Here is a 23,128-nt window from a genome sequence, read left to right as displayed (position 1 = left end):
CTAAACAAAGTGAACTTGCTGAGATTATAATGTATTCAGTGTATATTTTCAAGAGACAAATTTTGTAATGACAAATACTGGTAATAGAAAAGTACATAATCATAATCTTCAGTTTTGCTTGTTTTCAACAAAAAAAATCATATTCACATTTCAATTCAGTTGACACATACAACGGTACAGTTATCAAAAATACTAGATCTCAGGCAGTTGTTAAATAGTTGTAGCATGTCTAGTTATTTAGATCACAGCACATGATTATAAATACAAAAAATAGCTATATTGACAGAAAATGTTTTGGACTCATTTATAAAGGAATTTTCTGTCAAAACCCTCCTGTCAACAATAACTATATTCTTTTTTTACAGATTTTTTTAACCAATACTTTTCTTTAATTGTAAAGGCTAGTGTGTTCCTAGAATTCGAATATGCTAAAATGCTTACCTGCATCAGCAAATTCCGCCTCGTTCTGATGTAGTAGTTCAGTTTGCGAAGTAGGACAGCTGAGCTGAACGACAACATCGCAACAGTAATTATCTTCTTTCTTTGTCAGTCAACATTTTTTCAAAATTATGTCATGGATGACTGACTGGGCAACTTCATGGGTGTCCCATTCTAATGGAATGTTTCTCATTGTTCTTAAACTAATAGCATTTTTTAAAACTACACAGTGAGAAACATAGTATTTCATAATTACTGTTGCATATCCTCAGGGAGTCCCTATTTTATTTTTCTCAGTTGAAGTTCACGTAGTACAAACTGATACACAGACAGTGTTCATCATTTGACCTCAGGCATCACTCAATGCCATTCATTGTCTGTTGGCACTGATGTAAATAATTCTAGTCACAACCCAGTTATCTGTCCTATTAATTAGGGTTTTTTTCTGTGCACTGGATTTAACACTATTTTGTCTCTCCAATAATTATTAATTGTTTATTTTTAAATCGGTTCCTTCTCATCAAGATGAACCTTTGCCGTGCATATACCCAAAGCACTTCTTAACAGATTGCTAATGTAAGTGTAATGACAGGACAGAGAGAGAATCCAAGTGCAGGAGCTGAAAGTTTAATTCCATACTTGCAGTCAAAACAGGGAATGAGGGCAAATAATCAATTCCAAAACACTAGACAGTGTGTCTGGTATCCAGGGGAGGCTGAGTGGTTATGTGTTTCTGTGTTCCAATAGCTTTTCAGAGTTGCATGTGGACCGATTCCCAAACTTGGCCACTGTGGTTAAACCATTCATCAACAATTGGAACATCACCAACAATTCTCATGAGAATAGAAGGGCCTGGCGGTTCAAAACACAAAGGAATTAGACATTCACACATGCGAACCAGTGATTTCTGAGGATATTCTGCCCATTACAAATACCAGCTCGTATCTGTAGTTTGAGGAGCAAAACTTGGGAAACTACGTCTTAATCCAGTGTGGCTATTAAAATGAAAATGATACATCTAAAACTGATTCACGCTGGGCACCAAATGGTCTCCACAATGGCCTAAAATTTGTGTCACATGAAAGTCATTCCATGAAATCCTTTTTGTAGCATTGCAAGTTCAATGAGATGGCATGTTATGGATGGAAAATTTACAAAACCAAGAAAACATTGCAGGTCTTTCACAGTTTTGGGTTCAGGCTGCACTGCCATCACTGGAGACTCTGGACCCTATTTTGCACCATCAGAAAGCACGACGCAAAGTGGCTTTACTAGTTTCCTACTAGTGCATTGCTCAGTTTCATGCCATGTGCGCACCTCATCAAAATAGCAAATGATTTTGTGCGCGCTTTCCACTTACAGTATATGAGTAGTGTTTTTTAAATAAGGCATGGCTGGGTGCATTGTCAACACCTTGCTATTTTAAAGTGCATTTAACCAACAAAACCACATCAAAAGTCAGTGGAGCATTGTTAAACGGTATGTAAGCAGCACATTTTAGAAACATGCAGGTTTATTATGCCTGTTTCGGACACAGGTATGTGCTCAAAGTGCACTAATGGGTTTTTGTTATTTAATTTTATTAAATTTATACATATTTTATTATAGAGCATATCTGGCCCTTTCACGTAATTATACTGTTTAATGAAACAACAAAAGAAAAAATTTATATTAAGTAAAGAACAAACCGTACCATTAAAAAAATTTGCTTGAGTTCATTATGAGAATTAAGCACATACTCCAATTAAAAGGATATTTAGATTGCTGAAGATGCATTTCAGATGTTTAGATAAATCAGGTGTAACATTACAATACAGCCCTCAGAAGGTTGCGGCGGTCTTTGTGGCATGTTGTATGTTGCATAACATTACCATGCGTGATGGATGACTGTTGGACATAAATGTGGACACATTAGAGGACTTTAGAAGGTGTGATGCTGAGCTACCTGTGCCGATGCCAACAAAGGAGTGTATGGCAACAGCAGCACCATGGGCAAGGAGGGATCAGCTGGCAGAAGAGCTGAATCGTCTGTAGCCTGGTGAGGAATCTCAATTGTGAGATGTAGAAAAATAACGGCCCTATTGCCTTTTATTCAAACATTTTAAAACACGTTAAAAACTGTAGGTTGTGTTTAGTTTGAACAAAGATCGCACTTTTATTTATGTTTTACGAACTGCGAACTCAAAATTAAAATAAAAAACCATAATTAAGTCCCTGTTCCCCGCCGCTGTGCTCGTTAAGCAGTGAGATTCTATCTTCCCCGTCTTCTGGCATCATTATCCCGCTTTCGGGACGGTGCGGATGAGCTAATGGTGCCAGGAAACAAGGACACACTGGCTACTACCTCATCCCATGCCTGCTTCACCGGGAAAGGCTTTGGTGGAACAGTGGTGCTCCCGTCGGACGTCCAGTCAACTCCACCTGTCTGATCCCCGTGTTTCCCGTTGGGTGTGGCTTCACATCGGCCACACCTATGACCTGTCAGTCTTACCTCTTGTTCTTGCCGTCCTGTAGACCATTCACAGCTGCCTTGTGTTTTCTCCTCAATAGTCCTGTTTATAAGTGCCTTTCAGTCCAGTATCCCTTGTCCATTCACTGTTGCCTGTTCGCTGTCATCTGCTGTCTGCCATATAATGCAAATAAAACATCCCTGTGTGAGATTATCCCTGCACAGCCTGCATTCTGGGTTGTTCCTTACATTAGTGGACATGACAGAATCTGCTTTTGGATCCCTTCCTGCAGGAATTTCCTGAGATCATGACCTTGCTCGACTAGATAGGTGAGGTACTGTTAACCATCTTACCTACCTGGGATGCTCTGGTGATGAGACCTGATGCAAGCCCATTAGGACTGCTTGCCATTACCGGAGAACCTGCCTCCGCCTCCTGCCTTCCAAATGCCTCGTTCTGATGTCCGCCGACTCCCCAAAACTAAGAAAGCAAAAGAGAAGAAATGGGGGGAATGGGGCCCACAGCGATCACACCACCGGGCCCAGGTAAGGATGCCACTATACCAGAGTCTGGGCCAAGAGGAGGGGTTGTTGCCTGTCCTGACTTTGTGTGTCCCACTCCTGCCACGCAGTTGGTAGCGATGATGCCTGTTCCTTCCACACAGTCGCCAACCTTTACGCAAATGGCCCCTGCGCTTGAAAGAGAGGACACCGCAGTTCCTAACCAAGAACAGGCCATTACCTTGCTGACGTTCTGCCCAGAAGAGGTCCATGCCACCGCTGCACCTAATTTAAGAAAAGTTGCCACTGCTCCGCTGGCACCCAGCACAGAGAAGGCCGCTGCTCTGCACTTGCCAACTGCTCGCCTGCGGCCGTCAGCCAGATGGCTCCTGCCAACTCGCCCACCTGCTTGCCCATGGCTATCTCCACGATGGGTACTGCCAGCCCACCCGCCTGCTCACCCACAGCCATCTCCTCGTTAGCTCCAGCCTGATTGCCCGCAACCGTCTCCATGTCGACTCCTACCGGCTTGCCTGCCTGCTGCCGTCGCTTCGTCACCTCACCAGCCTCCGTTGGCTCATCTGAGACCAGCAGCCGCCGTCACGGCCCTTTGGGAGGGGGTCGGCAAGGTAGGGTTGTAGAAGGGCCCCAGGAGAAGAGAGCTGCTGCAGCTCAAGAACTCACATCCAAGCAACCCTCACCACTATGGGATTTGTCTCATGTGGTCCCCGCGACAAGGCTGGGGTTTGTCTTGACACCCAGAGCATCGTCACAAACTGGTGGCTGTTAATAACCTGCCACCAGACGGCCCAATAATCACCCGCTTTGCATCGGGCTCCTCAGTCGGGCTCCTCAGCTGAGACCTGCCTAGAGGAGGACGTTCGCCCTGAGGACCTGGAATGGGACTGTTTGGGCATGGCCCTGAGCCCCACTCCATGGCCTCCAGGCCAAGGGTCCTGTCACACCACTCCCAAGTCCTGTAGGGGACATCAACCCCAGAGACTGGTTGGGTCCCTGTCTCCCAAAGAGGGAGACGGGAGCACACCATCCAGGGCCACCATGCCAAGTCCGGCACCTACCTGACAGGGTGTCCCTGTTTGGCTAACCCTTCAGGGCTCCCTGGTTCCTGCCCATGTCTTTTGACTCTGCAGGTGCTCCAGGTCCCAGTCCTACCAGTTCCTTTACATCGTCCTCCGGGCCTAGCCCAGCTGTTCCCACAACACCGCCTGACCCACAAAGCTATGGGACCAGCATCCCGGGGTTCTCCACAGGACCCTCTTTGACCTCAGTCCCCTTTGTGCCTTTGTTTTTGTCTTTGTGCCCTATCTTGTCTGTGTTTCACCCCAGTCTTCAGCTTACCCTGTCTCTGTTACTGTGGCCCCTTTACCTGTCTACCCTGTTATGGTCTTTGTCTTGGTCATTTCCCCTGCTGACTTTAATCCTGTGGCCTTAGGTCTGTCTTGTGCCCCAATCTGGTCCCATCTTGTTCCCCAAGGTGTCCTGTCTTGGTCTCTCACATCCCAGTTTCCATCCTTATTAGGCCTTTCTGCCTTTTTGAATGTGTCAATTTGCGTTTCACCTGGTCTTGATCCAGTTCCAAGCTCTACTTTGTCTCCGCAGGTCCTCCGTTCCAAAAGTCCGTTTGTTAGTGTTACACCCTGTCCTGTTTATCGAGTCCAGCCCTGCGTTCTGGCCCTCATGTTCCAGTCCTCTTGTCCCCTCCCTGGCCAGACCCTCACGTCCAGAGGATGCGTCTTTTAGTCCAGTATCCCTTGTCTGTTCATTGTTGTCTGTTCACATCTGTTGTCTGACCTTTTCAGCAAATAAAACGTCCCCGCGTGGAATTATCCCTGCACAGCCTGCAATTTGGGACATTCCTTATATAGTGGACGTCACAATGTGCTCCCACTTTTTCACCTTGCCCATGTGCACGTCCGTTTCCTCATGCAAAAAGCGATCTGGCTTGCCAGGCAATTGCGCCATTGTAATAGCAATCCACCATAGCTCATGCGCCGTTGCTTTTTAAAGGTGAGGTAACACACCATTCTTATTAGTTCATTGCATGTTACGCCCCAAAACTGAGGAAAACTTTTTGGTGCCTTCCACTGGCACAAAGTCTGCTGTCAATATGGATTTGGCCACACCCTTTGCATTTTGCATCAAAACAGAGCCTTCTCAGCAGTCCTAAAATATAAGCCAAGAAGAAAATGTGGTTGTGTAAGACATATCCCTAACCTACATGTTATGTTCTCAGGTCTTATAAACAACTTAGCTTACAAGGTCCTGGTGGCTAAACTTAACCGTTACTTCATCGAGTGCCTGATTGTCAGGATCAGCCCCTACCCCTGCCCCCTTTTCGTTTTGCCTGTCAATTCCCTTTTTTGCCAGCTGGTATTGCTGTTCATCCCGTTCTGTGTTTCCTGCAGTTAGCACTCTAACGTATTTCCCAGCTCCCTGGGCCACCACATAGCTTAATGGGCTGGGTTCCCTTTTGCTGTGGATTCACGTCTGGCCAGCCTCAACTATGTTTGTAATTTTGATTGTATGTATCTCTGTTTTCCTTGAACAATGTATTTATGTTATGGTTCCTTGATCCCTGTTTTTAATGTTCAATTACCTTTGTATTCTTGTCTTCCTTGCTGTTTTGATCCTTTATCTGTTAATTACCCTCACCTGTGCCTGTGTTCCTAGTATTCGTTCCTGTTCACACATGTTTCTTGTTGAAGCCCTTGCTAAGTGTATTTAAGTGCCTGTCCTTACACTGTTCCCCATTTGGTTTGTGTGTGTGTGTAGCTGTTGCTCTTTGTTTGCTGTTGTACTGCTATAGTTTGTGATGGGAAAATGAAGCTTTAAATTCAAATGTGATTATTTGAAGCTTTGCAGAACACAAAAGGCTAGTGACCCCTGTTGGTGAAAAAACATATATAGTAAAATAGGAATAGCAGAGTAAAATAGTTGTGAAATCAAAGACAAAATGGTGACAGCTATGGATAAGGTTGAGGGAGAAGATGATGCACCAAAACATGTGAAACTGAACATCTCTACAGCTCAATTGAAGAGCAAATCTGTTGTAGACTTTGTAACACTTTTTTGCACTTTTTATTGGGTCAGGTAGAAGTTAAACTACTATGTAAAGTAATTCTCATACAGCCAGATGTTCAAAACTAAATGGGTTGACTACATTTGATTGTGGTGCCCAAAGTATGTCTGAATATTCTCTCAAATTGGGGCTTGTCAGGATGCATAAATTCCACTGCCATCTTGTGACGATGTTCTGGCCAGTACTTATATACCCCATAAAAAGTTGTGCTGCTTATGGGTCTTCTAATGAAAGAAATAATGAAACAAAACAGGGATTAACAATTCAGTTTATTTTTACTACATAGTACACTGTATACACTGAAGATGAATTAACATTTATTTAAAAAATCATAAAATTTCACCATGGTAGCCATTTTACACGCAGTATGTAAATAGAATATCCTTAGAAAAAAAATAGTAAGTTCATTTGGAAAAGAAGCACTACTTAAAATCTACATTAGATTTTAAATATGAAAACCTTCATTTTTAATTTGACCAAGTGTTTTGTATCATGAATACATGTCTGACATTCGTAACAAACTAAATTGGTTGAAAATTTGGTGAGTTTTGGTTATTTGAATTGTGGATAAACCTTTGCTTTATAGACAGACACGCATTAAGGACGAGCCCCCACCCTCACAGACCATTTTTTGGATCCAACCCCATGAGTTCTGGCTGTGCACCTTATCACACACGTCAACATATATCAACATTCATACCCCAACAATTTGTCAACAACTGTATTTTTTCTAAATTTAAAATAATAATAATAAGAAGAATGGACTATGGTGCATTTTTAAGAGGCTTGTAGAATCTAATAGTATAACAATTGACACAACCTTAACGAATGTGTAAGCAGCAAATGATTTATTGATACTGATTCACTGCTATAGAAGAGGGGAACATTTAACTTTTGTTTCTAGTTCTTAAAACTGCTACATTCTGGCATTTGACAATGACATTTGTATTCTTATACAACAGTTTCATTTGCTTTCTTGAATTTTCATATTAAAAAGTAACTTTGTAGCATTTAAGTAGCATTGTATTCCTTATGCAATACTCATAAGTCTGTGGTGCTCAGCGATGGGTTGTCGTAGCCCCACTGCATTCCTGAATCCTTTTTTTTGTCCCGTTGTGCCAGTGCAGCCCCAAGTGGCTCAATGGACGTGTGATACACTTGTTCGCCAATTGAAGTCTCATCTTCCTCCTCCTCTTCCTGGATTATCTAACAAAATACAAAAGCAGATAAAAGTCTGAAATTCCTCTGTGATCTACAGTAGCTTAAATTTTACAGCTGTGAATTAGTTGAAAACCCGTAGTTACTTTTCAAATTCTTTTCAAATTTTAAAAGCTCAGGAAAAGACTAAATATCGGCCTGGAATTCATAAATCAAATTAGAAATGTTATGTAAACGAGCTCAAAGTTACATATCAGCTGAACAATTGCAAGGGCATGGTAATTAAGTTCTATTATAAAGACATTTGCACTTATGAGCACTTAACTTGGCTTGCTAAAAAATGCTAAATAAAAATACAATGCATCATAGTCTTTGGGATCAATGCAAGACATTCTCAGGGTCTTAACTAAAAAGCAAAGCATATCTAAAACCTACATATTTGAAAGGACATCCACAGACATTATTCTTCATACCTTATTGTTTTATATTATCGTAACTGCTTGCAGAAAGCAATTAAATATTATCATCCTTATATATTAAACAAGAGTGCAGGAGAAAAGAATGAATTTATCAGAACTCGTTTCAAGAAATATTTACCGTCATCGGCCCATTATCTGACTGGTTATAGTCCAAGGAATTCATGCTAAAACAGAAATACAACATCATGTTTAAATTTCATATAGACATAGTCACAACAAACAGCAGAATATTGCTGAAAAATTTCTGTAAACCAACAAATTAATGATTCACCTACTGTAAACCGAACAACCTGTCACCCATAGAGAAATCGAAAAAATAAAGCACACAGCACAAATCTGTACAATGTCTTCAACAGGCTGACAAATTCCTGTTTTATATTAGGCATTTAAAAATCTAAAGAATAAAATAATATAATATTATTGAACAGAATATATAGAACTACATTGAACAAGCAAGAAACATCTCTTCAGAAGGGGAATACAATTTCAATCATTTCATGATAGACTGGTGACAGTAATGGGGTAAATAGCACTGTCTTGTACTGTCTTACCTAACTATGTCATCACTGGAACTGTCTTCGTCAAAGCCCAAGTCTGTGGCTGTGTCAATATTCAGATTCAGCACAGGGTTGGCCCTGAAATTGAATCAGTAAGAACACAAGCCTGTGAGTCTAAGCTCCGGGTACTATATGAATCTTCATTCTAAATGAATCACATCAGGTGTATTCAACTGAACACGCCCGAGTGAAGGTTGGAAACGGAACGTTTTGGGACTCACCCCTCCATTGTGTATTTGTTTGTACCCGGGACCACTGCGCCAGTTTTGCGATTCTCTGTTGTCAGCATTGTTGCAGTGTTCATGGCCTTGGCTGCCTTTAGCTTCCGCTGGAAGCTACAATAACACAGTATCGTGCTCAATTAAATATTGCTGCTACATTCCACAGTATTTAACAACCTATAAAAATTCATTCTAAAGCAAACTGATCTGAACATACTGTAAACAGAATCAATGTATTTTTTATATTATAACTTTTATACTGTTAACTGGCTTTCATTAAGCTGATAAACAATGAACTCCAGAAACAGTGTCGTCACTTTCCCACGTTTTCTTGTGACTTCTTGTGTTCTGACTTGTTTTCCTTACATTAGTACAAGCTTGCTTTCAGTGCAAACTCATTAAATACTTTTGCTACTTGGTCACTAATTTGTCTTCCATGTTTTCATTGTGCCATTTTTGTAGAGGAGAGGTAAGGAGCATGCACTGATTACAGTGCGTAAGGAGCATGCACTGATTACAGTGCGTAAGGAGCATGCACTGATTACAGTGCGTAAGGAGCATGCCCTGATTACAGTGCGTAAGGAGCATGCACTGATTACAGTGCGCAAGGAGCATGCACTGATTACAGTGCGTAAGGACCATGCACTGATTACAGTGCGTAAGGAGCATGCACCACATGACAAACCACCTCAGGGATGCGAACCTCAAGCTCTGGAACCAAACTCCTGGATGGGGGCTAGACTGTATTCCACTGTGGAGCTGCCGGGCAGGAGTGGGTCTACTTATACCCCTGGCACAGTACCAGCATGTTGTAGAGTCCACCCCGGTGAATGAGAGGGTTGCGTCCCTTCGACTTCGAGTCAGGGGACGGGCTGTGACTCCTGTCTGCACATATGTGCTGAACACCTCTTCAGAGTGTCCAGCCTTCTTGAATAACTTGGATGGTGCTGGAAGGTGCCACATCTAGGGATTCCATTGTTCTGCTAGGGGACTTTACTGCTCACATGGGTAATGACAGTGAATCCTAGAAGGGTGTTACTGGGAGCACGGCCTGCCCGATCAGAATCTGAGCGGTGATCAGTTATCGGACTTCTGTGCTAACCACAGTTTGCCCATAACGAACACCATGTTTGAAATTAAGGGTGTTCATTAGTGCCTGAAGGCAAGGCTTTCCATTTCCTGGTCAATCTACGTTCCTGTCCTCACCTATGGTCACGAGCTTTAGGTTCTGAGTGAAAGAATGCCTTAGAGCGAGGACATTCGGGATGGACTCAAAGTAGACCAGCTGCTCCTCTGCATCAAAAGGAACCAGTTAGGCTGGTTCGGGGGGGGGGGGGTTCAGACAGGTCCAACCGGTAGGAGACCCCAGGGCAGACCCAGGACATACTGGAGAGATTATATCTCTGGGCTGGCCTGGGAACGCCTTGGGATCCCCCGGAGGAGCTGGAGGAGGTGACTGGGGAGAGGGAGGTCAGGGCATCCCTGCTTAGACTGCTGCCCTCGCAACCCGAACCTGGAATGAGGCCGGATAATGGATGGATGGATGGAATATTGCATCAGATTGGAATCCCATTATTCATGGATATTACCAATCAATAAAAAAATTACACAATGCCACTATATTCTGACATTACTGTCATCAAAACCTTTTGAACCAGCAATTCTTCAACAATATTTCAGCTTCCACAGGAGTCCCAGGAAGTCTTTATCAAAGCTAGGTTCCAAACAGGAGGATCTGTAAACCACTAACCTCTTCCGGGTGCAGACAAGTGATGTTATCATGATAGCCAGACTTATTACAAGAGCCGCCACTAAACCCAGAAGTATAACAAACACAGGATCAATTTCTTTCTCTTGGGTTAGTCCTGATACCTGGAACAGAGGATAAGAAGGATGATGATGGTAATGATGATGATGATGATGATGATGATGATTATCGTTGTTTGTTGTTGTTGTTGCTGCTACTGCTGCTGTGTTTATGTAAAATTTAACTACAGTAAAAGATAAGATTTATTCCAATTTTATTATACTTCATGAATTTGTTTTTGAAAATTAGGATTAAATTTACGTACAGTATTCTTTTACCATGATTGAATAATAAAATCTTTGGATAATGAAAATATTTTTGTTTTCAGTCATATTGTATCTTATGCATCATAATATTGTATCTATTATGCATCATATTATCTGATGATATTAAGTTTTTAAATGGTTTAATTGGAGTGTCAAAACAGAAAATTAAAATGTTATTTATTTGATTTGGTTATTAACCTTTTTAATATCTTTTTAAAGAACACAACTATGGCTGCATGACTGCAGACTGGTTCTTCACTTCTCCAGGGTTGGATTTCCTCTAGACACTCATGTCTTCCCAAAGTTCAAAGACAGTTAAATGAATTGGTGTCTAAATTGCCCGTACAGTGTGAATGTGTGTGTGTGTCTGTCCAGCTCATGCAGGGGGCTACCTGCCTGGTACTACAAGTTGCCCCCTAGTCCCAGATGGGGATGATTGGATGACTGCATTTCCCTCCATGAGTACATGTACTGTTTAGTCTATAATGTAAAAGCCAATAAACAAGGCAGATTGAAATTTTGAATTTTGAATTATTGGAATGTACTTACAATGTATGTGAGGCCGTATTTCCGCAGTATGTTAGCATGATATAGGTCTTCTTGCAATCTCCTTTCAACGCTGTTTGAATCCATGGCGCTTCCGTTGGTATATATAAAATATGTTCCCAAAATAGTCACTTCTGAGGCTCTGAAAAATAATCCATTCTAATTAACTGGGCATTGCAATAATTCATATTGTCTTTCTAAATCCATCTAGACAATTATCCAGATACCTTCCTCCTGTGTTTTTTTGGCAACTCTTATTGTGCAGTTACTTCAGTTGTTTTTGGAAATAATGGAATTTCAGAGGGCAGAAATGTTAAAGAAATCAAATCAATGTTATATTTATTACATTTATTGTATTTAGAATGTACTGCAATATAGTAAAATGACATGTATTATACATATCAATGTATATATGACATATTTTACCTTTGCTCTGTGTTTTCTGCCACAACCTCCAATATACGAACCGTTGCTTCAGTTGCTGCTGCAAGAGCTCTGAAGCATGACATGAAATCAATGTTGTTAGTCTTGTATCATGACATATAAAATCACAATAAAAATCACTAAGAGTTACTGCTCAGCAAATTAATACAATGTTCAGTCTAATGGGGGGGGGGGGGCTTCATACATCCCCAATTTAATAGACCTTTGTATTTAAATTAAGTTCTGTTCCCCCCAAAACCTCTCTTACGCCATTAACTGTAGGCACCCTGCTTTCAACAGCACTGGTTCAATACGTGCCACTGCTGTTTCCTTTCTCCAGCAGAGGGCACTACATGATTACGTTTTCTACAGCATCCCTTTCACGTTGAAACCTTCTTTGAGAGGACGGTTTTAATTTCTCTGAAGCACATAGTTTAATGTAAACCCTTTCTATGACACACATTCAAGCATCGTATAAATCGTACCCTTTAATTTGGTCCAAGTTTGATTCGACCTCTGCAACTGAAGTTTCAAAACGGAGGCCGACGCGATAAGATTTGTCAATTGTGTAAATCTGCCAAATGGAGGCATACATTGAACATGTTAAAAAATCATTAAGGTATTCCTGCTTTATTGTACTTGTATTTCAATACAAAAAAACAATACTGCATTTTGACAATGTTAGTGTAGAAATTGAGAAATCTATATTTATAGAAAACATAAAATAGCTATGGGATTTTGTAGGAAGACTTTGTATTTGTGTTCATGTGTGTATTGTCATTTTATATGGGAAAATCCAAATATGGATAATGTATTTAGTAAGAAATGTACAACCATGGCTAATATAAATAGTATTTAGTACTTCATATACAGTACATATATTGTTATTCTTTGGTAAGTGTATGAAAACCAAGGTAAGTGTTGATTAACATCAGGGGTTTGTGAAATTAAAATATATACCGCTATCTGAATTGTTGCTGATGCATCCCCTTTGTTTCTTGCTATTACTGTTATTGAGTATTTTCCTTTCAAGTTACCGTCAAGACTGCCAAGGCACCTGAAAATTAATTGTATACATTTTAATAGGAATTCTGTTAAACATAAATTTCTGATCATATAATTGAAGCACATAAACTAATTTAGTAATATAAGACTACAAAGCCAAAGAAATACTGCAACATCTCATTATTCAAAAAACATAAATTCAAGTGAATTATCGTTCATTTTTACCTGATGGTTCCTTCATAGTAGTCTAGCTTTGCAGTGGTTTCAGCATAAAATACATCCATAGGTACCTCATTATTATTAGTATCAACAAACTTCACTGATAATATGTCAAATGTGATGACCTTATTGTCTCCAGAATCCAGGTCAAAAGCCTTTGTTAAGTGGGGAGACAAATTGAGTAGATTCTCAGTATTGATGTTAGTTATTAAACTCATTATACATAGTAGCAAATGCGTTCTCACCACTTTATACAAAGGAAACAATGTTAGCAGTCAATAGGTGTGTGAAAAAACACAGAAATGTATCACTTTAATTCAAGAATAAGCAGCCTAGTCAACAATTTCTCTCAGCAACAGATACTGGAACATTTATGAAATAGTTAGTAGGGACACCATTATAACTACATAGGCTAAGGTCTACTTGGAAATCTATTCAGAACAAATGGAGCTTTTGACTATTTAATTAACTGAATACCGTTCACTGATTCAAAAGAATGGTTTTCACTTTGTGTCCATATTAGAACACAATTATTTTTTTTTATCTTTTATGGAATACCTGATTTGCCTATCAGTAAGAGAAAGTTACTCATATATGGAAATATATGGAAATTGTCAACAATTATATATGTAATTGTGTTTGAAAACGATTTTCCTAATTAAACAAGAATTATTGCATTTGGTTGCATTTGCAGCAGTCTCTGGTGTGATCAGAGTTTAAATGTGCACCTTCTAAATAATAAAAAAGCTAATTACTTACAGAGACAAAAGCAACACTCTTATCCTTCTCGGTATCTTCAGAAACAACAACTTAAATGGAGAAAATGATGTATAAGTAGTATATAAAATTTACTGAAAAATAATTACTACCTTCAAATGAATATGATCAGGATACAGCTAGCATGAAAATATTTACTAATCTAGAAAAAATATATATTTCAAAATAACAGTATAAAATAAATGAGTTTACCAAATACTCCATCGGGGGTTATGAAGATGGGAATGTTGTCATTGATGTCATCAATATTGATTGTCACAATTGCTTAAAAAAAGTTAGCGATAAAAAATGTTAGCAATAAGTCAATAATAAGATTACATATAATAAATACTTGTAACAGTAGTTTCCCATTTAATCAATAAAGAAGTTTAAATTATAGCATCTGTAAATTAATGTCCCCATTTTCTAATAATATAATACAATTATTTTACTTATTTGTCAATGTGAGGGTGAGCCTCTTTTTAATGATATTGCAGAAGATTTAACTAATTATCATTCATTCATTCATTCATTCATCCATTTAAAATGAGTGATTAACCTTTCCCCTGAAGAGCATCGCTAACCTGGAAGACTGGTATTCTCCCCTTTCTCTGTGAAAATGTCCTCCACCTGGACTTCCAGCAGAACTTGAGTACACTTCTCATAGTCAACCTGGAATTCCTCGTTGACCATGACAGCACCTGTGGGCTCCACTACGAACCATTCCTCATCACATGGACCCATGGTTGCATTGCAGTAACAGCGCGTGGAGATGAGCTCATAGACCAGGGAGTGGTTACTGTCCAGATCCCCCCCTGCGATTTTACCCACCACCCCCAGACCAGTGGTATTCTCAGCTACATGCCACGTCAAATCTTTTGGCAACGTCGGCCGCTCGTCATTTACATCCAGCACATTCACCTTCACTTTTACTGTATCCTTTCTCTGCCCCAGATCTGTGGCCTCAATTGTTAGAGTGTATAACCTTTGCCCCTGCTCATAATCCAGCTCAACATCTGGGTCCACAGACATGTTACCAATAAAACCCCCAGTGTCTTCTGCGGAGGAGATGATAATGAAGTTGCCAAAGCTGCCATCAATGATACGGAAAGAGATGCGATTGTTAATCTCTGTTTGGTCGGCATCGTCAGCAAACACTGAGCCCACAAATGACCCTGGAGACAAATAATAAAAAAACATAATGACAATTTTGCTCATTTGTGTCACCCCTCACTATGTGATAAAGCACACTATGTTGAAAATCCTTGTTACCACCTTTATAATAGGCCCACAGTGATACTTCTCTGTCTAATTATTCTGGAAAGCTTCAATACTAATAATACTATATACTAATACTAATATAGCTAAAACACCATTTAGACTGTATGTAGTATTTCCATTATTTAGTTCAAATAGAAAATGATTACTTACCCTTATTACTTTCTTTGACAAAGAATTCATAAGAAGGATCCCTAAAATGAGGTGTATTGTCATTGATGTCCTGTAAGTAGAAAACAGAAGTAAGAAACTGTATATCAAGTATTTACATATTTATAAAGAATATTCTTCTGCTATTACTTTGCTATTCTTTCATTATTTCATTGATATCATTATATGATCTGGACACACACACATGACACGGTCTTGATCCTTAAATCTTGGGATGGACTGGTTAGTGAGACTGGCTAATATAATTCCTGGGGCCCCACCCTACCCGTGGGGGGAGAGAAAAAAGATATTCCTCCCTAGAGAAAATATCATTCAAGTGGGACATAATTTCCCTGGTTAATTTATATTTAAAAATATTAAGTACGGTGGACATATGAGAATGTTGTACACTAATGGTATACATTGTGGTAGTCAACCAATAAATTGCTCAGTTTTTGGCCATTTTGAGCCAAAATTGTAAAAGTTTTCTGCGATGTTATTTTAACCCTCTCAAGGCAGGCGTTGCTGATTTGCAACAGTTAAAAACTAACTACCTTATTACCCCAGATACATAATTTATGAGTTTTTTTTACTCAAAAGTACCACTGCAGGTCTTGGTTGTCCTTTAGCAACAAAAACTCAATTTGAGCCTGAAAGGGTTAAAAAGCCTCACCTGCACATTGACTGTGACTTTGACCCATGTGCCTCTAGGTGGCTCCCCCATGTCAGTAGCTGTTACGTTTAACACAATATCCCCATTGAGTGACGCGTTTATTGCTTCTCTGTCTAACTGGTCTTTCTTTTCTAACTCTCCTGTGTCTATGTTTATGGTAAAATTGTCGCTGAACATGCTTTCTTCAATTCTGTATTGGATCCTGCTGTTCTTTGTTTCTGGTTCGTCTTGATCAATGGCCTGCAAAGCAAGAGATACGGTACAAATTCATTGGATGGAATTCTGAATTAATAGATTACATCTTTATGTATATTTATATCTTTCAATAGTATAGCAATGTAGTACTGGGACATAAAGGTTTGTTAAAAGTATTCTGTTGGTAGCATTTACATTTTTGCCGGTCTCATCTTCCTCTCCTTGAGACACATGACGCATGTACAATCTTTTGTTGACAGGCAGTTTTGGGGGTCAAAAATGGGGTTGGTCAGCATTTGGCAGCCCTGAAGCCCATTGACGTTATGGGCGCTGTTCATGAAACCCATTGGTACCATTCTGCCAGTTATGAGATTTTGAACCGATGACTTTCCTACTACAGGTGCAGAGTTCTAACCCCCTGGATGACACACTGCCCCCCATAAACAGGTTACACTGAAGCACCAGCCACGTAGACACTGGACCAAAGCAGGACTCTAACCTCTTCCAACATGAACTCACCTGGACTTTGAATCTCAGTTGCTGATTTGGTCCTTCCTTCACAAACTCGTAATATGACTCCCTGGTAATATTTGGTACTTTGTCATTTATGTCTAAGAGTGTTATCTCTAGGGTTGTCGTTCCAACCTTTTCTTTGGTGTCCGTCGCTTTTAGAGTGGCATAAAAAAAGGAAGTGATCTCACGGTCAATTTTTTCATCATCAACCACTTTAATGCTCCCATTACTTGGGTAAACATCAAAATAATTCAATCTGAAAAATAGAAAAACAGTATAATTATATAAATTCTGTTGTCCCACAATAATTTTTTAAATGATAAATTAATATACAAAAACATTTAATAATTCATATTAAATACAATTTTATATTAGTTAGTATATTGCATTATCTATATTCAAGTATTTATTTGTCCTTTGAAATGAATTCATATTATCAAATCAACATTTTAAATTTTATTAATTGAGTAAAGGGAAATGTTTCTTCACGTAGTTCAGTCATTATTTATGTAGCATAATATCTTGACTGTATTTTCCTTTTATGTTGTTTGTTTTCATTTTTTGTGTCTGTATATATTCCTCAATGGTGTTTGCAAACAAATTTCCCCCTGGAATCAGTGAAACATACCTTACATGGTTTATGTCTGTGCAATTAAATTGATTCAGGGAAGAAAATAACATGCATAACGTTTTATCTTAAACAGTGTTTTAAAACTGGACCACATCATCCAAAAATACTGAAATATATGAAAATTGTGCACATCAGAATGGCTACTGAAGATATGTTTTTCAGTCCTACAATATCATATCATAGCACCTTCATGTTCCATTTACAGTGATCCCTGAGTGCGGACTTACATGTTAGCAGGTAGAAGAGTATAAGTGATGTTGTCCTTATCTTCTGTGTCTGGATCTGTAGCCTGAAATTAGAATTTAAATGTCTTTGTTGATGTCAGTGTCTGGTTGATGAACTACACTCTTTTTTTGAACTTCAACATTAATTGCTACTGCCAAACTAGTTTCCAAATGAGCTAGTCTTAAACAAAAAAGAAAACACATTTAAATGAAAAAGCCATACTGTAATGGTGGCTATGATTGTGCCTATTGGACTGTGTTCCTTCACTGCTATTTCATAGGTGTCCTGCTTGAAAGTTGGAAAGTTGTCATTAATGTCATTGATCTGGATGGTGACAGTGGCTGTGGAAAAGCTGTCACTTGTGGAATCTTCAGTGGCAACAACCTGTAGAGGCAACAAATATATTTCCCCGTCTATTTTCGTAGCAAAACTCATGTGCTTATTTAAGCAAAAACCTGCTAACAACAAGTATTTCGTGAAAAATTTGCTGAAAAAATATTTCCATACATATGATTAGGAATTAAGTTCCATTCATGTCCCTGATCCAAACAGAACAGGTGCTATGTTGCTTGCAATGCATTTATACTTAACGTTTTAACACCTGAACTTTTAGGTCAAGTAAATCAGTCAGATTGCTTTATAAAACACCCCATGCAACTATGCATCTTTACCTCCACTATCATAAATTTCTTTTCTTCGTAGTCGACATCTTGTTGGTTTTTGACCTGAATTTGTACTTCAGCTTTTGAGATGCCGGCGGAAGGCGACACCTGAAAGGCGTCTTTGTCTGGACCTTCTAAGTGCAACGTGAACTTGGCATTTTGTCCCTGAATAAAAAAACACACTGGATTCGAAAGTCTTCCTTATGTTACTTGAGCACTTATTTGCATTTCATGTCATTACTGTAAGTTTTAACATTGCTACATGGTAATGTGCACGAAAAAAAGACAGCAAGACTACAGCTGTTTTTGTGCATCTATGCATTAAATATGTTTAACAAGAATACAACTTTTTTACAATAAGAGAAAAATAATCAAAGCCTTACCTGGTCCAGATCCATTGCTAAAATATTTAAACCGTTTACAGAGGCGCCCACAAATGAGTGTTCATCGATGTCGCCACTGAAATCACTTGCTTGTGTATTTAAATCACATTGTGTGGCATCACAATAATAAAACTTAGGCTTGTTGTCATTAACATCACCAATAGTGATCTTCACATCTGTCGTGGTGCTGGGAAAATTTCCATGAACATTTTCTTCAGTTTCCATAGCCTAGAAAAAAGCAGAAAGCTCACAATTAGCATAAGAAAACAATCTTTCCTTATCACATAAGTAGTATACCTAATATGATGCTTTTATATACCTTTTTTTGTCCTTGAACATGTACATGTACCTATTCCAGTAGACCAAAAGTATGTAACTTGCCACTTACCATAACTTTCAGTGTAACAATGTCATCAATGTCCAATAGTTCCTCTCTATCAAAAACCATTTTGACTGATATTAATCCAGTAATTTCATTAATCTCAAATAAATCGGGCACATTGGTACCTATAATAGAATAACAGGTTGGGTGTTTTAAATTATTGTATTGTTTCAGTCACAAAATGAGTAATACAAAAGTAACATGCAAGTTTTTGTTTTTTTAAATAAAAGAATAGAGAGTAACTCTTACTTTGAATTGTATAGACAATGTTGGCATTGACTCCCATGTCAGGATCTATAGCCAAGACTTCGATTACAGAGATTCCCTAAAAGTTCAAGAGAAACTGCACAGCTGTAATAACATGACTACAAATGTACACATATAGAAAACATTTTTCCATATATAATGAGCCAAATAATTCATCATTAACACTTACCACAGGTGTGTTTTCATCAACAGTGGCTACATATGGAAGGTTTATAAATTGTGGATCAAGATCAGGAACATCAATGACATTAATGGAGGCAAAAACTGTACTGGACTGGATAACGAATTCTCCGTTAAGTGGGCCACCTTTGTCCTTCAAGTAGTAAAAATAACGTTCATAGTATTTCACTTTTTTAATTTTGTGTATTTATTACATAGTGTACAAAGTTTGAAGATCAATCACACAATAAACAGAAAACAATGAGGAAAAAACCACAAATGTTACACTTACCGATGCGTTGATTTTTAACTGGTAAAAAGTGCTTTTGCTTGTGTAATTTAAAGATCCCATAAGACTGACATTACCAGTGATTTCATTAATTGAAAAGAGGTCGTTGCCCGTACTTGGTATAACCTACACAAAATAATATAATCAATCAGCCACCTTAATGCACTTCAATGAAATAATTGCTAATGATTAAATTAAAGCAATTTACATTGTCAATTCTGTACACAATCGTTTTTGCATCCCCTTCATCACGATCAGTGGCTGTCACTTGAAACAGTACTCCTGGTAGAGTATTCTGGGGAAAAAAATGTTTAACAAAAGAAGAATGTAATCTTAGAGTGCATTAGCTATGTTGTTGAGTCCTGTAGTTATACATAATGTATATTTTCACAGATGTTTGTGAATAATTTGTTTCATGTGATGTATATAAATAAATAAAAATATATATATATAAATATATTTCACTTACTTCTGGCACATTTATGTCATACAATGGGGGATCAAATATCGGCGGATTATCATTTGCATCGCGTACAATTATAGAAAGTTGTCTCCTCGCCTAATCCAAAAAAAATATATATATATCAGTTACATAAACATGATTCTACACACACACAAATAGGGAGACATATATTGTACGTACCTCGTTTTGACCATCAGAAACCACAACCAATAACAGAAGTGTTCTCTTCGCCTGAAAATAATAAGTACATCTGTCTGTTAGCGGCATTTACTGAAACGCATAGGTTGTTAAACAAGCCATAAAGAACTTACCTCTCTGTCCAAGTAAGACCTTATGGATACGCTTCCTGTGTCTCGTGCAACACTGAAGTAAAATGCATCATCTCCTCCAAGTGCATAAGTTAATGGCTGACCTGGTGGGCCCGTCGCATTAATTGTAAAAGCATATGCACCTAAATGGGAAGAAATGTATAATATATCTTTATTTATGCCTAATTGTGCTTCTATGGATTTACATGTGCAATGTGAATTAAGTCATTTGAATCAGCTGTGTAACGAAAAATTTGCTGTAATATATGTTGTCAGAGCTGAAAATATTTTTCTTCCAGGATTCAAAGAAAAGTGATTATTATTATTTAATGGTTATGGCGACTACTGAGTTCTGCTGTAATAATTTTTAATGGCATGCACCAATGACTTCGCTGTTTAGTTAAGAAGTATTTAGTTAAACTGTGGTCAATAAAAAGCACAATTAATTCACCAAAATAGGAACAAAGATGATTGGATATTAAATTATTGTTTCATTTATAATATCATGAAAATAATTAATATGCATAAACATATAATCAAAGAAGTGTGGAAAAAATTAAAACATACCAAGCGGGAGGTCTTCCATTAAAAAAATTGGTTTTACATCAATGTCAATTCCATAACTGTAAACTTAAATGGTTAAAAACAGAAAAAACATTATTGGAAAAATTCATTTATAGAGCACTTTTTTTCTCATGCATAATGAATTTTAAAAAGGCATGGCAAAAGTCTGGAAATATTTTTTTTTTATGGAATGGTGTAAAATGTATCTACTTAAACATATTACATTGTATAAATTGTGGCCATTCTACGAGCTTGTCAAATTGTGAAGTGTAGAATGAGGTGTAGGGCGTGATACTCACCAGCCAGATACACAGAGGCCAACAGGAGCAAAAATGGTTTTGGCATCTTAAAGGTCCTTATTCACAGGCTAAAAAACAACTTGTGAGCTCAGTTGTTTTGCACTTAATTTGAGATTGTTCTGTATCAGCAGGTCATCTATTGCTATTTACAGACAGCAAACTTCATATAAACGTCATTTAAGTAATATAAGAGTCCTGCACTTCATTAAAAGTACCAACATCTGAACCAAATGTTTTAACTTAATGTTGTTTAATAAATTCTTTAATTAGACTTACTAAAGGATGAGCTTCATAGCATCAATCTTATTAAAGTATTTATTAACTGATAATGTTTATTAACATAATTTTATTTAGCCCTGAATTTTACAATAATTCATTTCAAAGTATTCAACATTTATTAATTTTAATTTTCATTAATATTTCATCTATTAAATAACATTTGATTTTCAGTATTGTATGCGAAATATTGCAAAGAAATCACTTAAAGTTTAACAGATTAAAATAAGTTACACTGGAATATTTAGATGACCATAAAGCTGCTATATTGTTTCATTATTAACATGATCAGACACTGACCAGCCTGTAGTATCTAATGTCAAGAAATTGTTTTCTAATTCTTTGTCTATGTAAACTGTATTTTTCTAAAATCAAAATCTATAATTGAGCATAATAAGAACAAAAAAATATTTTATTTTTACTTGCTGTACTTCAATGAAACCACAAAACTTTTCACTGTTATAGCTATATAATTATTGATGTGTGCGAAATATAGCATCCAATGAGTTTAGAATATTATTGTAGTATTTAATGAATCAAATGTCTTGTTAACATGATAATATCTGAAATATGCATCCTTACCTTAACAAGCTGCGTTCCCTGCGTGTTCGTAGTAAGTAGACATTCCTAGTTATGAGGAAACAAGCAGGACAAGAACTTTGTCTCTGCTTACAGCAATTATCAGCTCTGGTGATGAGAATATCCAGGCTATAAAAATAAATGATTAACACTCAGTGAGGAACACAGAGAAGAAAAGCAAGCTATAATTACAAAACTTACAGTATAGATATACAGCAGTGCAATTAAAATGAGATTGGACACTGGGTAAAGTTCACCCACGATCATGTTATGCAGTGAATCTCATTCAATGAAGTGTTCAGAACAACCCTGACGAAGTATGAAATGTATGTGAGACTTTTTGTCAATATTCTACCTTTGGAATCAGACTGTAGCAATTGTATCCATTTTCCAAAATATGGGATCATAGAGGTGACACATAGAGGAGATGTAGGCAGGATTTAAGCTAAATCCAACAATACTCCTACTCTGGAAGTGTGAAGGCAATGATGGCGTGAAATCCATTGCTTCAGTTCCATCCATCCATCCATCTTCCAAGCATTTAACCTGCTCAGGATTATGCCCGGGTCTGAAGCCCATTCCAGGCAACAGCCATTTCTTAATATACTGATTACCTTAAAACTGCATTGAAAACCTTCACGTTTTCAAAGTTCATTAAATCATGAGCCATCAAACATTTAATATCATTATAAAATTGTCATATTCATTTTTTCATCCAACATGAGTTGTTTTATTTATCATGAGCACAAGGGTCCAAAAAGATATGGAACATAACAATGTAAATTTTTGTTTTACTCAAATAAATGAGGAAACACTTCAAGCGAGATGGTGAAATAGACATCAGCTTGCAAGTACTGGTTTTACTTGACTTACTGCATTGAAAATAGAACTGTCATATGAATGCAGT

The 23,128-nt window shown here is 38.0% G+C and overlaps 2 protein-coding genes across 2 annotated transcripts in view; both read right to left on the bottom strand.

Moving 5' to 3' along the window:
• Positions 1-3,901, bottom strand: part of LOC140593127 (cadherin-related family member 2-like) — a 32,440-nt gene extending 28,539 nt beyond the window's left edge. Inside the window, exons 1-3 of the mRNA XM_072717050.1 lie at positions 3,743-3,901; positions 3,246-3,368; positions 442-505 (exon numbers count right to left, since the gene is read on the bottom strand). Coding sequence (XP_072573151.1) covers positions 442-505; positions 3,246-3,368; positions 3,743-3,901 — 346 coding nt within the window. The remainder of the gene's footprint in view (positions 1-441; positions 506-3,245; positions 3,369-3,742) is intronic.
• Positions 3,902-6,784: 2,883 nt separating this feature from the next.
• cdhr2 (cadherin related family member 2) lies at positions 6,785-22,319 on the bottom strand. Its single transcript, XM_023834613.2, has 31 exons — positions 22,225-22,319; positions 21,367-21,434; positions 21,071-21,133; positions 20,507-20,646; positions 20,376-20,426; positions 20,202-20,291; positions 19,941-20,027; positions 19,736-19,858; positions 19,454-19,597; positions 19,267-19,342; positions 19,024-19,142; positions 18,636-18,863; positions 18,262-18,417; positions 17,813-17,974; positions 17,593-17,654; positions 16,741-16,990; positions 16,027-16,266; positions 15,357-15,426; positions 14,510-15,100; positions 14,139-14,210; positions 13,929-13,978; positions 13,176-13,324; positions 12,906-13,002; positions 12,431-12,519; positions 11,949-12,017; positions 11,526-11,664; positions 10,654-10,775; positions 8,904-9,017; positions 8,677-8,760; positions 8,244-8,289; positions 6,785-7,694 (listed from the first exon to the last, which is right to left on the bottom strand). The coding sequence occupies exons 2-31, from the start codon at positions 21,410-21,412 to the stop codon at positions 7,530-7,532; spliced, it is 3,894 nt and encodes a 1,297-aa protein (XP_023690381.2). The 5' UTR covers positions 21,413-21,434; positions 22,225-22,319; the 3' UTR covers positions 6,785-7,529.
• Positions 22,320-23,128: the final 809 nt, after the last annotated feature.

This window comes from Paramormyrops kingsleyae, chromosome 10 (genome assembly GCF_048594095.1).
Source record: "Paramormyrops kingsleyae isolate MSU_618 chromosome 10, PKINGS_0.4, whole genome shotgun sequence".
Taxonomy (NCBI): domain Eukaryota; kingdom Metazoa; phylum Chordata; class Actinopteri; order Osteoglossiformes; family Mormyridae; genus Paramormyrops; species Paramormyrops kingsleyae.
The sequence above is the reverse complement of the archived record's forward strand: the minus strand, read 5'-3'. Positions and strand labels throughout refer to the sequence as shown.

Bases quoted from the DNA above. Each gene is read 5' to 3' on its own strand.
- cdhr2 (XM_023834613.2), bottom strand. From the start codon at position 21,412: ATGCCAAAACCATTTTTGCTCCTGTTGGCCTCTGTGTATCTGGCTG. The intron at 19,343-19,453 runs GTAAGTGTTAAT...TTGAACTTTTAG, and splicing joins TTGATGAAAACACACCTGTG to GGAATCTCTGTAATCGAAGT. The intron at 8,761-8,903 runs GTGAGTCCCAAA...ATTCAATTTCAG, and splicing joins AACAAATACACAATGGAGGG to GGCCAACCCTGTGCTGAATC.